The sequence below is a fragment of the Spinacia oleracea genome, chromosome 4 (assembly GCF_020520425.1).
Source record: "Spinacia oleracea cultivar Varoflay chromosome 4, BTI_SOV_V1, whole genome shotgun sequence".
Classification (NCBI taxonomy): Eukaryota; Viridiplantae; Streptophyta; class Magnoliopsida; order Caryophyllales; family Amaranthaceae; genus Spinacia; species Spinacia oleracea.
In genome coordinates, this window is record NC_079490.1 from 173,411,305 (window position 1) to 173,422,341 (window position 11,037).

At 32.5% G+C, this 11,037-nt stretch overlaps 1 protein-coding gene and 1 non-coding gene across 6 annotated transcripts; both read left to right on the forward strand.

Annotated features, from left to right (window-relative positions):
- Positions 1–5,170: 5,170 nt before the first annotated feature.
- TRNAS-UGA (transfer RNA serine (anticodon UGA)) lies at positions 5,171–5,252 on the forward strand. Its single transcript has one exon. It is a non-coding gene; the product is annotated as a tRNA-Ser (tRNA).
- LOC110777706 (metacaspase-1) lies at positions 5,204–9,836 on the forward strand. 5 transcript variants are annotated; one of them, XM_021982297.2, is made up of 7 exons: positions 5,240–5,359; positions 6,260–6,332; positions 6,548–7,431; positions 7,546–7,873; positions 8,420–8,531; positions 8,904–9,089; positions 9,535–9,836. In XM_021982297.2, the coding sequence occupies exons 3-7, from the start codon at positions 6,960–6,962 to the stop codon at positions 9,592–9,594; spliced, it is 1,158 nt and encodes a 385-aa protein (XP_021837989.2). In that variant the 5' UTR covers positions 5,240–5,359; positions 6,260–6,332; positions 6,548–6,959; the 3' UTR covers positions 9,595–9,836. The 5 variants fall into 5 exon arrangements, with proteins under 5 accessions (XP_021837990.2, XP_021837988.2, XP_021837989.2 ...); XM_056842931.1 differs by having other exon boundaries at positions 5,252–5,359; positions 6,229–6,332; positions 8,904–9,093; XM_056842930.1 differs by having other exon boundaries at positions 5,255–5,359; positions 6,229–6,332.
- The last annotated feature ends 1,201 nt before the right edge of the window (positions 9,837–11,037 follow it).

Sequence of the window (11,037 nt, forward strand, 5' to 3'; positions counted from 1 at the left end):
CAAATAGGCAATGTTGACCGACACACAATTTAATTTAAGGTAATTTAATTAACTTATTATTTAATTAGATGATGGTTGATATTGATTATTTTTTAAATATAGTTAGTGAGGAATATATCAATTTTTTCAAGATGGTGGAGAATAAGGTTATTTTTTAATGTTTTTTAGATGTGTTGGGAATATAAGTGAGGGTGTGAGACATTGGGTAATTGAGATAATCAATACGGAGTATAAAATTAGAAAAGACATGTCATTTATAGAAATGGTGCAAGTATTCCATAATGACTTTATAAGAAAAATGGTGTGAGTATTCCGGGATGGAGGGAGTAATATTTATACATTAAAAATACTTGCAAATTACCACAAGTAATGAAAATTATACTTCCTCTACTCGTTTTTTGTTGCAATCTTTACTTTTCAATCTAACTTTTGTAGTGTAAGTGGATAAGATGTAAATTACATTCATGCCCATATTTTCATATTTAACTAGTATTGATCCTATGCTATGCACGGCTTTTGTTAGGTTTTAAAAGTGAGTTTTAATTTTTCAATTCAATAAGAAAAAAGTAAAAATATATTTCATTTTGTGGTTCACTAAGAAAACAGTGAAAACTGAAATATAAATTGGTATATTACTTAGAATTAATAGAAAAAATGTAAAATAAAGGGGTATGAAATTTATTTGAGGTGAAGGAGCATGAAATTTTTTGGTGGTGAAGAGATATGAAATTGGAGAAGGAAATAATATGAAAATTTGAAAAGTAAAATAGTAACTTTTATATAAAGCGGTCTTACATGAAATATCACATTGATGTCATACGGATATAAGTCAATCACTGTAACTAATTAGTTAACCACTGAAACTAATTAGTTAAATATTGAAACCAAATAGTTAAGCAATAGAACTAATTAGTTAAGCAATTGAACTAGTTAGTTAAGCAATTGAACAAATTAGTTACGCAGTGGAACCAATTAGTTAATCTATCAAAGTGGTCTTTCCGGTAAGCGGTATTACATACGGAGTAAAAGTTGCCCAAAATAAGATAGGAAGATATTTTCGATGAGGGACACGTAGAACTCTAAATTTGTTGCAAGCTTGCCTGTTATTAAATATAGTATAGATTAGGGAAAATGTGGTTATTAAATATGATCAGAGTAATCTAATAAATCGAGTGGTAAGTTACAAATTTTGAAAGATTGCAATTAAAAAGAAACATCTCAAAATAGAAACGTTATAAATAATAAAGAACGAAGGAAGAACTAACTTGTTAGTGATGCCAATCGCCACCACAAATAAACATACACCAAATTTTTGACATTAAATTACCCGAGCACCTTCGTCATTGGTTACAAACGAAAACCTGAAGTCAAACTATAAAACATAGAAATGTTGCTAACATGTTAGGGAAAATGGTGAAACTCCACCGTTATTATTTAGGGTGAGTTTATCTCTAGTCTAAAAGGTCATTAGGGTGAGTTTATCATAGTTAGAAGGGGAGTCTAGAGGTAGACTCTTGGCATAATGTGATAAAAGACTACACCGAGTTGGAGGTGGATTTGAAAATCCTCTACTTTTTTCTCCCACCGAATCAAAACACGCCACATCATCAAACTCATTTCTTTTTTTACCAGCTAAAAATTCTTAATTATTTTTTAGTTGTACTTCAACGACTATATTATTTTTGTTGCACTTCTGAATTTTTAATAGAACTCAATGTCATCAACTTCACACATGACTTGATAGAACACATTTAATTTGGTCACGTTTTGAAGTAGTTGTTACTAAATTATTGTTGCTTTATGTATTGTTTGGTTTCGTTTGCCTTTAAGTTCATCTTCTATATCTTTTAAATTCATTGTATTGTATTATTGTTTCTAATTTGTATGGAATATGTGCCGATTTCCAAATTAATATTTAAGTTTTATTTTCATTTTGTTTCCAAATTATAATTTAATTTATTGTATATAAAAAAAACATCATTTCAATATTGTTTAGAAAATGTACCAAAAAATAGATATATACATAAAATATTATTTTAAGAGTTTAGGGAGTCCAAAGTGATTTTGCGGACAATGTGTAAAAATAAGGAGAATCTTGTGTGATTCTGAATAATGAAAAAGTAGGTAAAAGTTAGTAAAAATCTGATGTGGTAGAGTTTGAAGATTGAAGTTGAGTCTAATGGATAAACTCACCCCTTAAAAAATGCAAATTTGCCAAAAAAGATATTTTATAACTCAAATTTTGCGAGAAAGGAACTTAAATAAATTTTTCTTTGTGAAATCACACCTTAATATAATTTTTTTTGCGAGAAAGGACCTAAGGGAAGTTTTCGGCATTGACCGATTTTTCCGGACATTGATTTGCACGTGAGCAGCACGTGTGACTTAAGTTGGCTAAAGACACCGATTTTCCCGAGTCTTGAATTTTCAAACTTGAATTTATTTCGTTCTTTTTTTTCAACTTTAGGTTTTAAAGCTTAGAATTTTGGAGGAAAATTGGGTGTGGTTAGAAAAATAAAGTCACACCTGCTTCTCACGTGCAAGTCAATGGCAGGAAAAACCCAGTCAATGCAGGAAACTTACTTTTGGTTGTCTTTCGCAAAAAAAAAGTACATTAATGTGTGATTTTACAAAAAAAAATTATATAAGATCCTTTCTCACAAAAAAAAACTACATGAAGGTGTGATTTCACAAAAAAAGTTACTCCCTCCATCTCTTAATACTCGCACCGCTTTCCTTTTCGGGCCGTCCCTTAATACTTGCACCGCTTTTATAAATGAAAATCTTTACCAATATTATATTATTTCTCACACTTATCTACTAACTCACCTACACCCCTACTCACAACAAAAAATCATTTAAAAATTCACATCCCCCACTCACTAATCCCCATCTCTTACACATTTCCCTCTAACTATATTAAAAAAAATACTCCACTATCAACTAACACCCATTAAATTAATAAGTCAATTCAAGTGTCTTAAACTCCGCAGCGGTCAAACCGGTGCGAGTATTAAGGGACGAAGGGAGTATATAAGGTCATTTCTCGCAAAATTTGGGTTATAAAAGGTCATTTTTAACAAACTTGCCTTTAAAAATCAACATTTTTCAAGATATACCCCAAGTTTCCAGCTTATTCACCGTATATCCTAAAGGGGCGTTTGGTTGAGGGTCTTCAGGAAAGGGAAAGGGAATGATGGAGTTTCATTCACTTTGTTGTTGTTTGTTTGATGGTTTTTGTCATTTCCTTTACCCTCTTTTAATTTCTTTTTCACTTCCCAAATCCCTCTACAATGATACCCTACACCCCCCAAAGGTTTGCCATTCTCATTCCCTTGACCACCCTCTTTTCATAATAATAAATAAAAAATAATAAAAAAATTAAAAATTAAAAATAAAATAAAATAAATAAAATAAAATAAAATAATAATAATGAAAAATTTAATAAATAATAATCAATAAATAATAAATAATAAGTACAGAGTAATAAATAATAAATAATACTTCGTAAATAATTAATAATAATATTAAATATTAATAAATAATAAATTAATAATATTAATAAATACATAAATAAATAATAGATAATAAGTATTAATAAATAAATAAAATTAATAAATCATAAATAATTTATTCTTAATATTATTTATTTACTATTATTATTATTATTATTATTATTTATTATTATTAATAATTATTTTTTAATTAATATTTATTATTATTATTATTTATTATTTATTACTTATTATTTATTATTTGTTATTTATTACTTATTATTCATTATTTATTACTTATTGGAGTACTTATTATTTATTATTTTTTACTTATTATTTATTATCTAGGAGAGAGAGGGGAGAAGAATGGGAAAATCAAACACCATTCTTAAACAAAGAATTTTCATTTCATTCTCCTTGATTCACATTCTTATTCTCTTTTCCGGCCTTTCCTCTTCTCCGACCAAACGGCCCCTCAATGTTTTTCTAATGTATTATACAGTCCTAATCTTTTCCAAATACATAATCAAATAAAGGTACGTACTACTCACGTAAATCTGACACTTAACTTGTTAATCCCAAGTTCGTTAATTAATCACCTAAGGGATACTTGTAACTTTTCAAAACAATGAGCATAACTTGGAAAACAACTAGTATTTAGGCCGGGTGATACCCTGAACTATTATGTGAATACGTAGTAACAATTAATTATTATATTGTTTAATGAAATTATGTTTAATTTTTTTTCACAAGATAATATTTCTTTATTATATTAATATTATTTTTGTAAATATAACATGTAAAAGGTCACAACTTAATTGGATAATGCTTTATTGTTGAAACCAGAGGTTGCAAGTTCGAATTTAGACATTTATAAGAATGCTTGTTTTGGATAGAATCATAAAACACTTATTTTTTTGAAAAGAAAGATACAATAAAAGTTAGGATAGTATTCTTTCAAGACTATATCTTGACTTATCTAAAAATATAAAATAAGAAAATTTACTATCTATGTATGGGTTAATTTCTTGGTGCGTCTGTATGCAATGACCTAAGACGACAACATAATCAGCTGCGGCGCGATTGTCTTCCCTATAAATATGAAAATTATTAGATATACCCGGGTGCACCGTGCACCCAAGGGTATATTTATGTCCATTAGGTTCCCACCACATTTTCTTCTCACATATAAGGAGAAAATGTGAGATGGTGCACCGTGCACCCGTATGCATGAATATGTTATGTGGCGAGAATAATTTTATCAAAATGATTCAGTAGTTGTTTGACATCATTCATTAATATCCGTATCTTCCACGGGCAATGAGCTTGTCCCTGCAAAATATTTATGATTAATAAATTAGAGCTATTGTTTCAACAAGAAGTGGAGAGGAGGTTTCAAGATTAGTTCGACTAACAACATTATTTCCTAGGTGGTCTCTAATTACTACACCAATTGTTCCAGAGTTGTTACGAACTAACCCATTAAAGTTAATTTTCACAATACCAGAGGCCGGAGGTGCCCAAGCAAATCGCGTGGTATATGGAGACTTTAAAAGAGAATTATTATTAATGTTAACCTCTAATGAATCAAAACGTGTACGCATATTTCATTACTCCGTATCATAGAGCACATATACATTATATTAACATTGTTTTTTCAAAAATTACTGTAACGTGTCGGTATGTCCGAGTGGTTAAGGAGACAGACTTGAAATCTGTTGGGCTTTGCCCGCGCAGGTTCAAGTCCTGCTGCCGACGTTTATTTTTTGTTTCAAACCTCCAAATTTGCTGATTTTGACAATGTCGAACCCAAAATCAAATCTTCTGATAATCTCCCACATTTGCTGCGCTTGGGTTTCTTTCAGGTAGGGCTTTTACATACTCAATTGTTCAAAATCTCAAGATCATTTCAGATAATTTACTAATTTTGTTTTATTTTTTTATTTTATTTATTTATTATTAGTGTGTTTGAAATATGGGAAAAAGTATTGTAACTATACTATGGAGTCTTTTTCAAAGTTCTGATTCTTAATGAATGGTTGCTAACAGGAAGAATCGTACTATGTATGATTGAAAAATTATCATGCAGCCTTCTGCAACCCAAAAGTCAAATTACCAGAAAAATAAATAATTGATTCTTTGATTCTGACTTTTGTCTAGATTGTTTTGGTATTTAATAACTGTGAACTTTGAATTTGGTGTTTTTGGTATTTAAGATGATTAATTTTAAATTGTGGGTGTTTCACAGCTGCAAGCCTGAAAATTATTGGGGGTTAGAAACTTGAATGATTTTTAGGGTTTATCTTTGTAAAATGATGGACCTGAAGAAAAAGTAGTCCTGATTCAGTACATTTGAATTTTTGATTATGTAGGTCTTTCACTGTTAATACTTTATTGTTGTTATGGTAATGCTGATAAGTGATAACATTCTGGCTGATAACATAAGTGTGATCAGATGTTTGCTTTCCCCCACAATGTAGCTATTTGTGCAAGTTGTAGCTTTACTATCCTTGATCTTCTTAATTATGTGATTGATCAGTTTCTAGGTTGCAGACATTTCATAGTTCAATGACAATAACTATCACAACTCACAAGGTTAATTGAAATTGATCACAGATGTTGATTAGCTTATGATGATTTTTGTGCAAAAGATGTGCAAGTTTTTACATAAAGTTAAAACTAGTGTACTCGTTTTGAACTCTTCTAGCAACTCTTTATCGTCTGTAACTCGCAGTGAGGTTAATGTCGGGTAACTCGTGTTCCAGTAATCCAGTATTCAGAAGCCACCCTTCTAGTACTGCACTGTATATAGCAAGCACAATGGAATACTGATAGAATGTAAGTTTGCATTAATTACTTTGAATGCTTGCATGATTACAAAGTTGTATGCATGCCATTTTTGCCATGTTGCACATAATTGATGTAAAAAGGTTCTTTATGCTATTTGATGGTATCAAATGAGATCTGTGGGGCCAGGAAAATATAACATGCTGTTCTTCTTTACTTTGATTAGGTTGTCTTTAAAACATTGCATTTTTTTCTTTAATCTGCAGGTCTTGCTACAAGTGGGTATCAAAGACCTTGGAACCTCCATGGGCTGGATGCAGAGTGGAGCATCTGATTCGAGGGACTTTATAAAGTACTGTTGCTTCGTTAGTAACTTAGTTATTCATATACCTGCAGAACAAAAAGGTATGTTGGTGGAATGATGCTACTGCCATTTTCCATGTTATGTGTACGAAATGAGGGAGGAAAAGAGTGGGATTTAACATCTACTCATCTCTATGCTTCACATATATTTTGACATCGTGGTTAGTTATGTTAAATTTCTGAGTGGAAGCACTTCAAAATATGATTGTCTTTGAAATTGAGATGCGATTGAAACTTCCTCACTTTATGTTCTTCAAATCTTTTGGGATATCTTGGCCGTCATTAGCCATTAATTATTCTTCCTAGCTAAGAATAATGAACGGCGTAATCCAATGTGGATATTGCAGGCTAGAACATTTAACAATCAAACGGGTTGGTTATGTTTGTTGCTCAAGATGCCATTCTGTAATTCCTATACAAACATGTGAAGTAACAAACTGTACTAATATTCTGAAGAACAGAACTCAGAAAGATGTTCAGCTGCAGAAGACCAGAAGTTCTAGTCTAAACCATTACACTTACAGAAATGGAAACCTTGGAAGCACTTCAGGGTCAGCTGAATATAAGGCTATGGCAAGCCAAAGGCCAAAAGCTTCTTTTACAATATTAAATGCATGCCCTAGAAGTATCCCTGCAGCAAGGGTTGGGAAGCGAGCACTTATATGTGGCGTGAGCTACAAGAAGCAGAAATACAAGTTGAGAGGAACTCTTACTGATGTCTACAATATAAAGCAGCTTCTCCTGAATCGTTATCATTTTCCAGAGCACGAAATTAGAGTCCTTACCGGTAATTTCATATTATTCTTCTATAATTTTTCTCATGATATTCTTATTCTCTTCACGCAAGTTCTCAGTGTTTTTTTGATTTCCTGTTGCTAACATTGTATTGAACACAAATCAGAGGAGAATACTCCTGATCGACTTCCTACCAAAGCAAACATGGAAGAAAGCTTGAGATGGCTTGTTGCAGGAAGCAAACCAGGGGATTCACTGGTGTTTTATTTCTCAGGACATGGTTTGCGACAGCATGATTTTGATAATGATGAGCTTGACGGATTTGATGAAACACTATGCCCTGTTGATTTCAAGACCGAAGGAATGATCCTTGACAATGATATCAACACTATGATAGTTAAGCCTCTAATTAAGGGGGTAACACTTCATGCAATCATTGATGCTTGTCATAGTGGAACTATCCTCGATCTCGAGTACCTATATGATCTAAAAGGGTAAGAATCACATCTTCCCGACTTCAGGTCATGCTTAAAGGGTAAGCTGCAGTCATATATAATAGCGCTATTTACTTGTGCCCTAAGCACTTGATTCCTATCCCTCTATGCTTTCTAAGTGGAAAATCCTGTTATTCTGAAGCTATACTATACTATACTGATACTATACTATATGTTAGCTTTGCTTCACCTATTTTAACTTCAGGCTAAAGGAAATGCTTCCAGGGCAAATTCATTTTGCCAAATAGCTAACGATTTCCATTAGACTGGAACTAGTAGCTGATCACAGACTTGCAATTGGGGGAAAACTCTGTCTAATTTCTCTGTTACAGTAGACAATAAAATAAGTCATTTCTTGGAAAGTGGATAAGTTTATAGTGGTCTGTTTTTCAGAGGATAGTTTGAGTGGACATTGTTGTAAAGAAAACAAAATATGTTGATAAACTTCAAGGTCTACATAGACATTAGTCGTGAGTTGGTTATTGGTTAGTGTTATATCTAAGTAATCTAACAACATTTCCTGGTCTGTCCCTCAAATCTAAGCAGGAGGAAATGGTTGAACAACATACCTCCTTCTGGAGCTAAGAAGTGTACAAGGGGTGGTCGTGCTATCTGTTTTAGTGCTTGTCGTGATGATGAAATGGCTACCGACAGCAACGTAAGGATCATTTCTTCTCTTATGCTACTTAATGTTGATGCTCTTGTTGAAAATGTATGCAACAAGTTATTTTACTTCCCCCTCATAATGTTTCTGATTCCTGAATCACATTTTTGATGTGCTGAACTGAATAATTATTGCATCGATGTTGGATGGATGATATCCAAATGCTATAGACTATGAGACATGTCAATTTCACCCGAATGCATTGTTTGTTTAGGCTTTCTTTACTATAGAAGTTTCTCATGACTCGCAAAGTCTAACTTTCAACATTTGTAATATTAAACTGTTCTTATTTTGAACACAGTATCAATTCCGTTAAAAATGGCTTCTCTTTTATTTCTTACAAGTTGATTTCTGTTATGAATGCAGGCTTTTACTAAAAAGGGCATGAGTGGTGTCATGACACATTGTTTCATCCAAGCTATTTTGAGTAAACCGAAGTTGACATACTTTGAACTCCTGAATTCTGTGCGGGAGACCATTCTGGAGACCTTTGCATCAAGATGCATCAGTTCTAAGCTCATTGATAAGCTGTTATACCGCAAATTATCACAGGCAGGTGTTTGTTTCTTTTGAATCCCCCCTTCTATTTTTGACACTTTACCCTTATAATCACAGGCCTACTAGCTTACTAGTTTCAATAAAGCAAAGGAACACAATCTATTGAGAAATTTGAATTTACTTCACCATAATTCAAAGATGAAAGTAATTGCTATTACCGTGGATTTTTTTTTTCAAATCAAGTGGATGATATGAAGCAGTTTCATGTTGCTTTTAAAAGTTAAATTTTATGAAGATCTCAAGATCAGCTATGTTGATTTGATCCTGCAAAACAATTATGCTGGAAGTTTGACTCTGTATGATTTCTTTCAGAGTATGCTCTTTTTGGCTTGATTTAATATGAAAATTTCAAAAAAGAAAAGAAAAAAAATTTAATTTTGCTTTCCCTAGTCTACTTCTTTGTAATTTATTGATTCTTTTTTTCCGGTTTTTGTCACAGGAGCCGCAGCTATCTTCTTCTGAAATGTTCGATGCTGAAAATACGAAGTTCATTTTGTGATAATCTCGACGAGCAAGTAAGCTTTGAACAAGCTCCCCGCTCAATTCTTTACGTGGCAAGAAAATTGTTAGAAATTTGTGTATCATGCTTTCTAATTGTGCATAATCATTGACACATTTCCATTGTGTCATGTTGAAGTTACCAACTAATTATTCATTAATCTTATTAATTTGGAGCAAAATAACTTTCTGCCCCTCTAATTTATCTGCTGCTGGAATGATCTGAACATTGCATCTGCATTATGAAGCTGAATTATAATTGACTTTAGGATTTAGGAAAAACAAAAAACAATATATTTAAAGCTAGAGTTTATATGCCTAACATACTTGGGTACTCCTAGTACACTGCTATAGAAATTGCTGTATTAAAATTATGGCTCTGTTTGGTAGGGTGTAAAACGTTTTCATAGAAAACAATTTTCCCCTTTTCAATCATTTTACGTTGTTTGGTTTAGCAAGGAATGAAATACAATTTTCTATAACTCCCTCAAAAGATGGAAAAACGTTTTCGATATTTCCTCCTTACCTCCCTCTCCCTTCTTCCCCTCAATCTTCACCATCTTCTCCCATTTTCTTTTAAGGAATCAAACAAAGGAAAACAAATTTGGAATTGCTTTTTTCCCTTGGAAAATGTGTGTACCATAGAAAATAATTTCACACTGAAAACGTTTTACACCAAACCAAACAGAGCCTACAATAAGCACTTTCATTTACCCTGGTGTCAACAGAAGCTTTCGAGAGATGTTACACCACTTTAGGTAGGAGCCATTGAGGTTAGGCCAATCCGAGGAGGGAGACTGAGCGAAATGGTGGAGCCACAAGGACAGTACTATCTCTCTGTTTTCTTCTTCCTCGATCATGTCTATGATCTCTTCCAATGCTCTTTCGATCTCTCCTCGTTCACTGGTGCTAAGAGTCGGTGCATCAGTCCCGTTGCTGGCTTGACACAGCAAAGGAAGCCATGTTGTTAACATCTTCATTTTGGTTTGCTTTTGCTGCTCTGTTTTGCCTCCTTCATTTTGTTGCTCTTTACCCATATCCTTTGCATGCTTGATCAAGAAGGCTGCAGAGCTTAAAAGTTTAGAGAAACTCCTTTTTTTTCCTGATACACAAAGATTTGAAGGGTACATATTGCAGGAATGCTACCTTACAATCTCTTTTCTGCCAAACTATTAGTTAAGAAGTCATTAGCTGAGTGTTAGGGTGCACTCTATTCACCTGATTTTCACTTTCGTTTTTCCTAAACATATCTTATATAAACTTATCTGAACTTATCTAAACTTATTTTGATTATAAATTGTATTTGGGTAATCCTTATTTTTCTTGAACTTATCGTATCAGAACTTCCTTAAATAAGTGAAAATAAGGTGAAAAATGAGCCTTATTCTACGGTCTTTCGAACATAACCTAAATTATAATACCAAAATAAACTAATTATGTCCTT

What these genes read in the sequence shown, in the direction of transcription:
- LOC110777706 (XM_021982296.2), top strand. Translation starts at nt 6,960, where the DNA reads ATGAACGGCGTAATCCAATGTGGATATTGCAGGCTAGAACATTTAACA. An exon ending in TACCTATATGATCTAAAAGG is followed by an intron (nt 7,874 to 8,419) that starts GTAAGAATCACA and finishes AAATCTAAGCAG; the next exon opens with GAGGAAATGGTTGAACAACA. An exon ending in AAATGGCTACCGACAGCAAC is followed by an intron (nt 8,532 to 8,903) that starts GTAAGGATCATT and finishes TTATGAATGCAG; the next exon opens with GCTTTTACTAAAAAGGGCAT.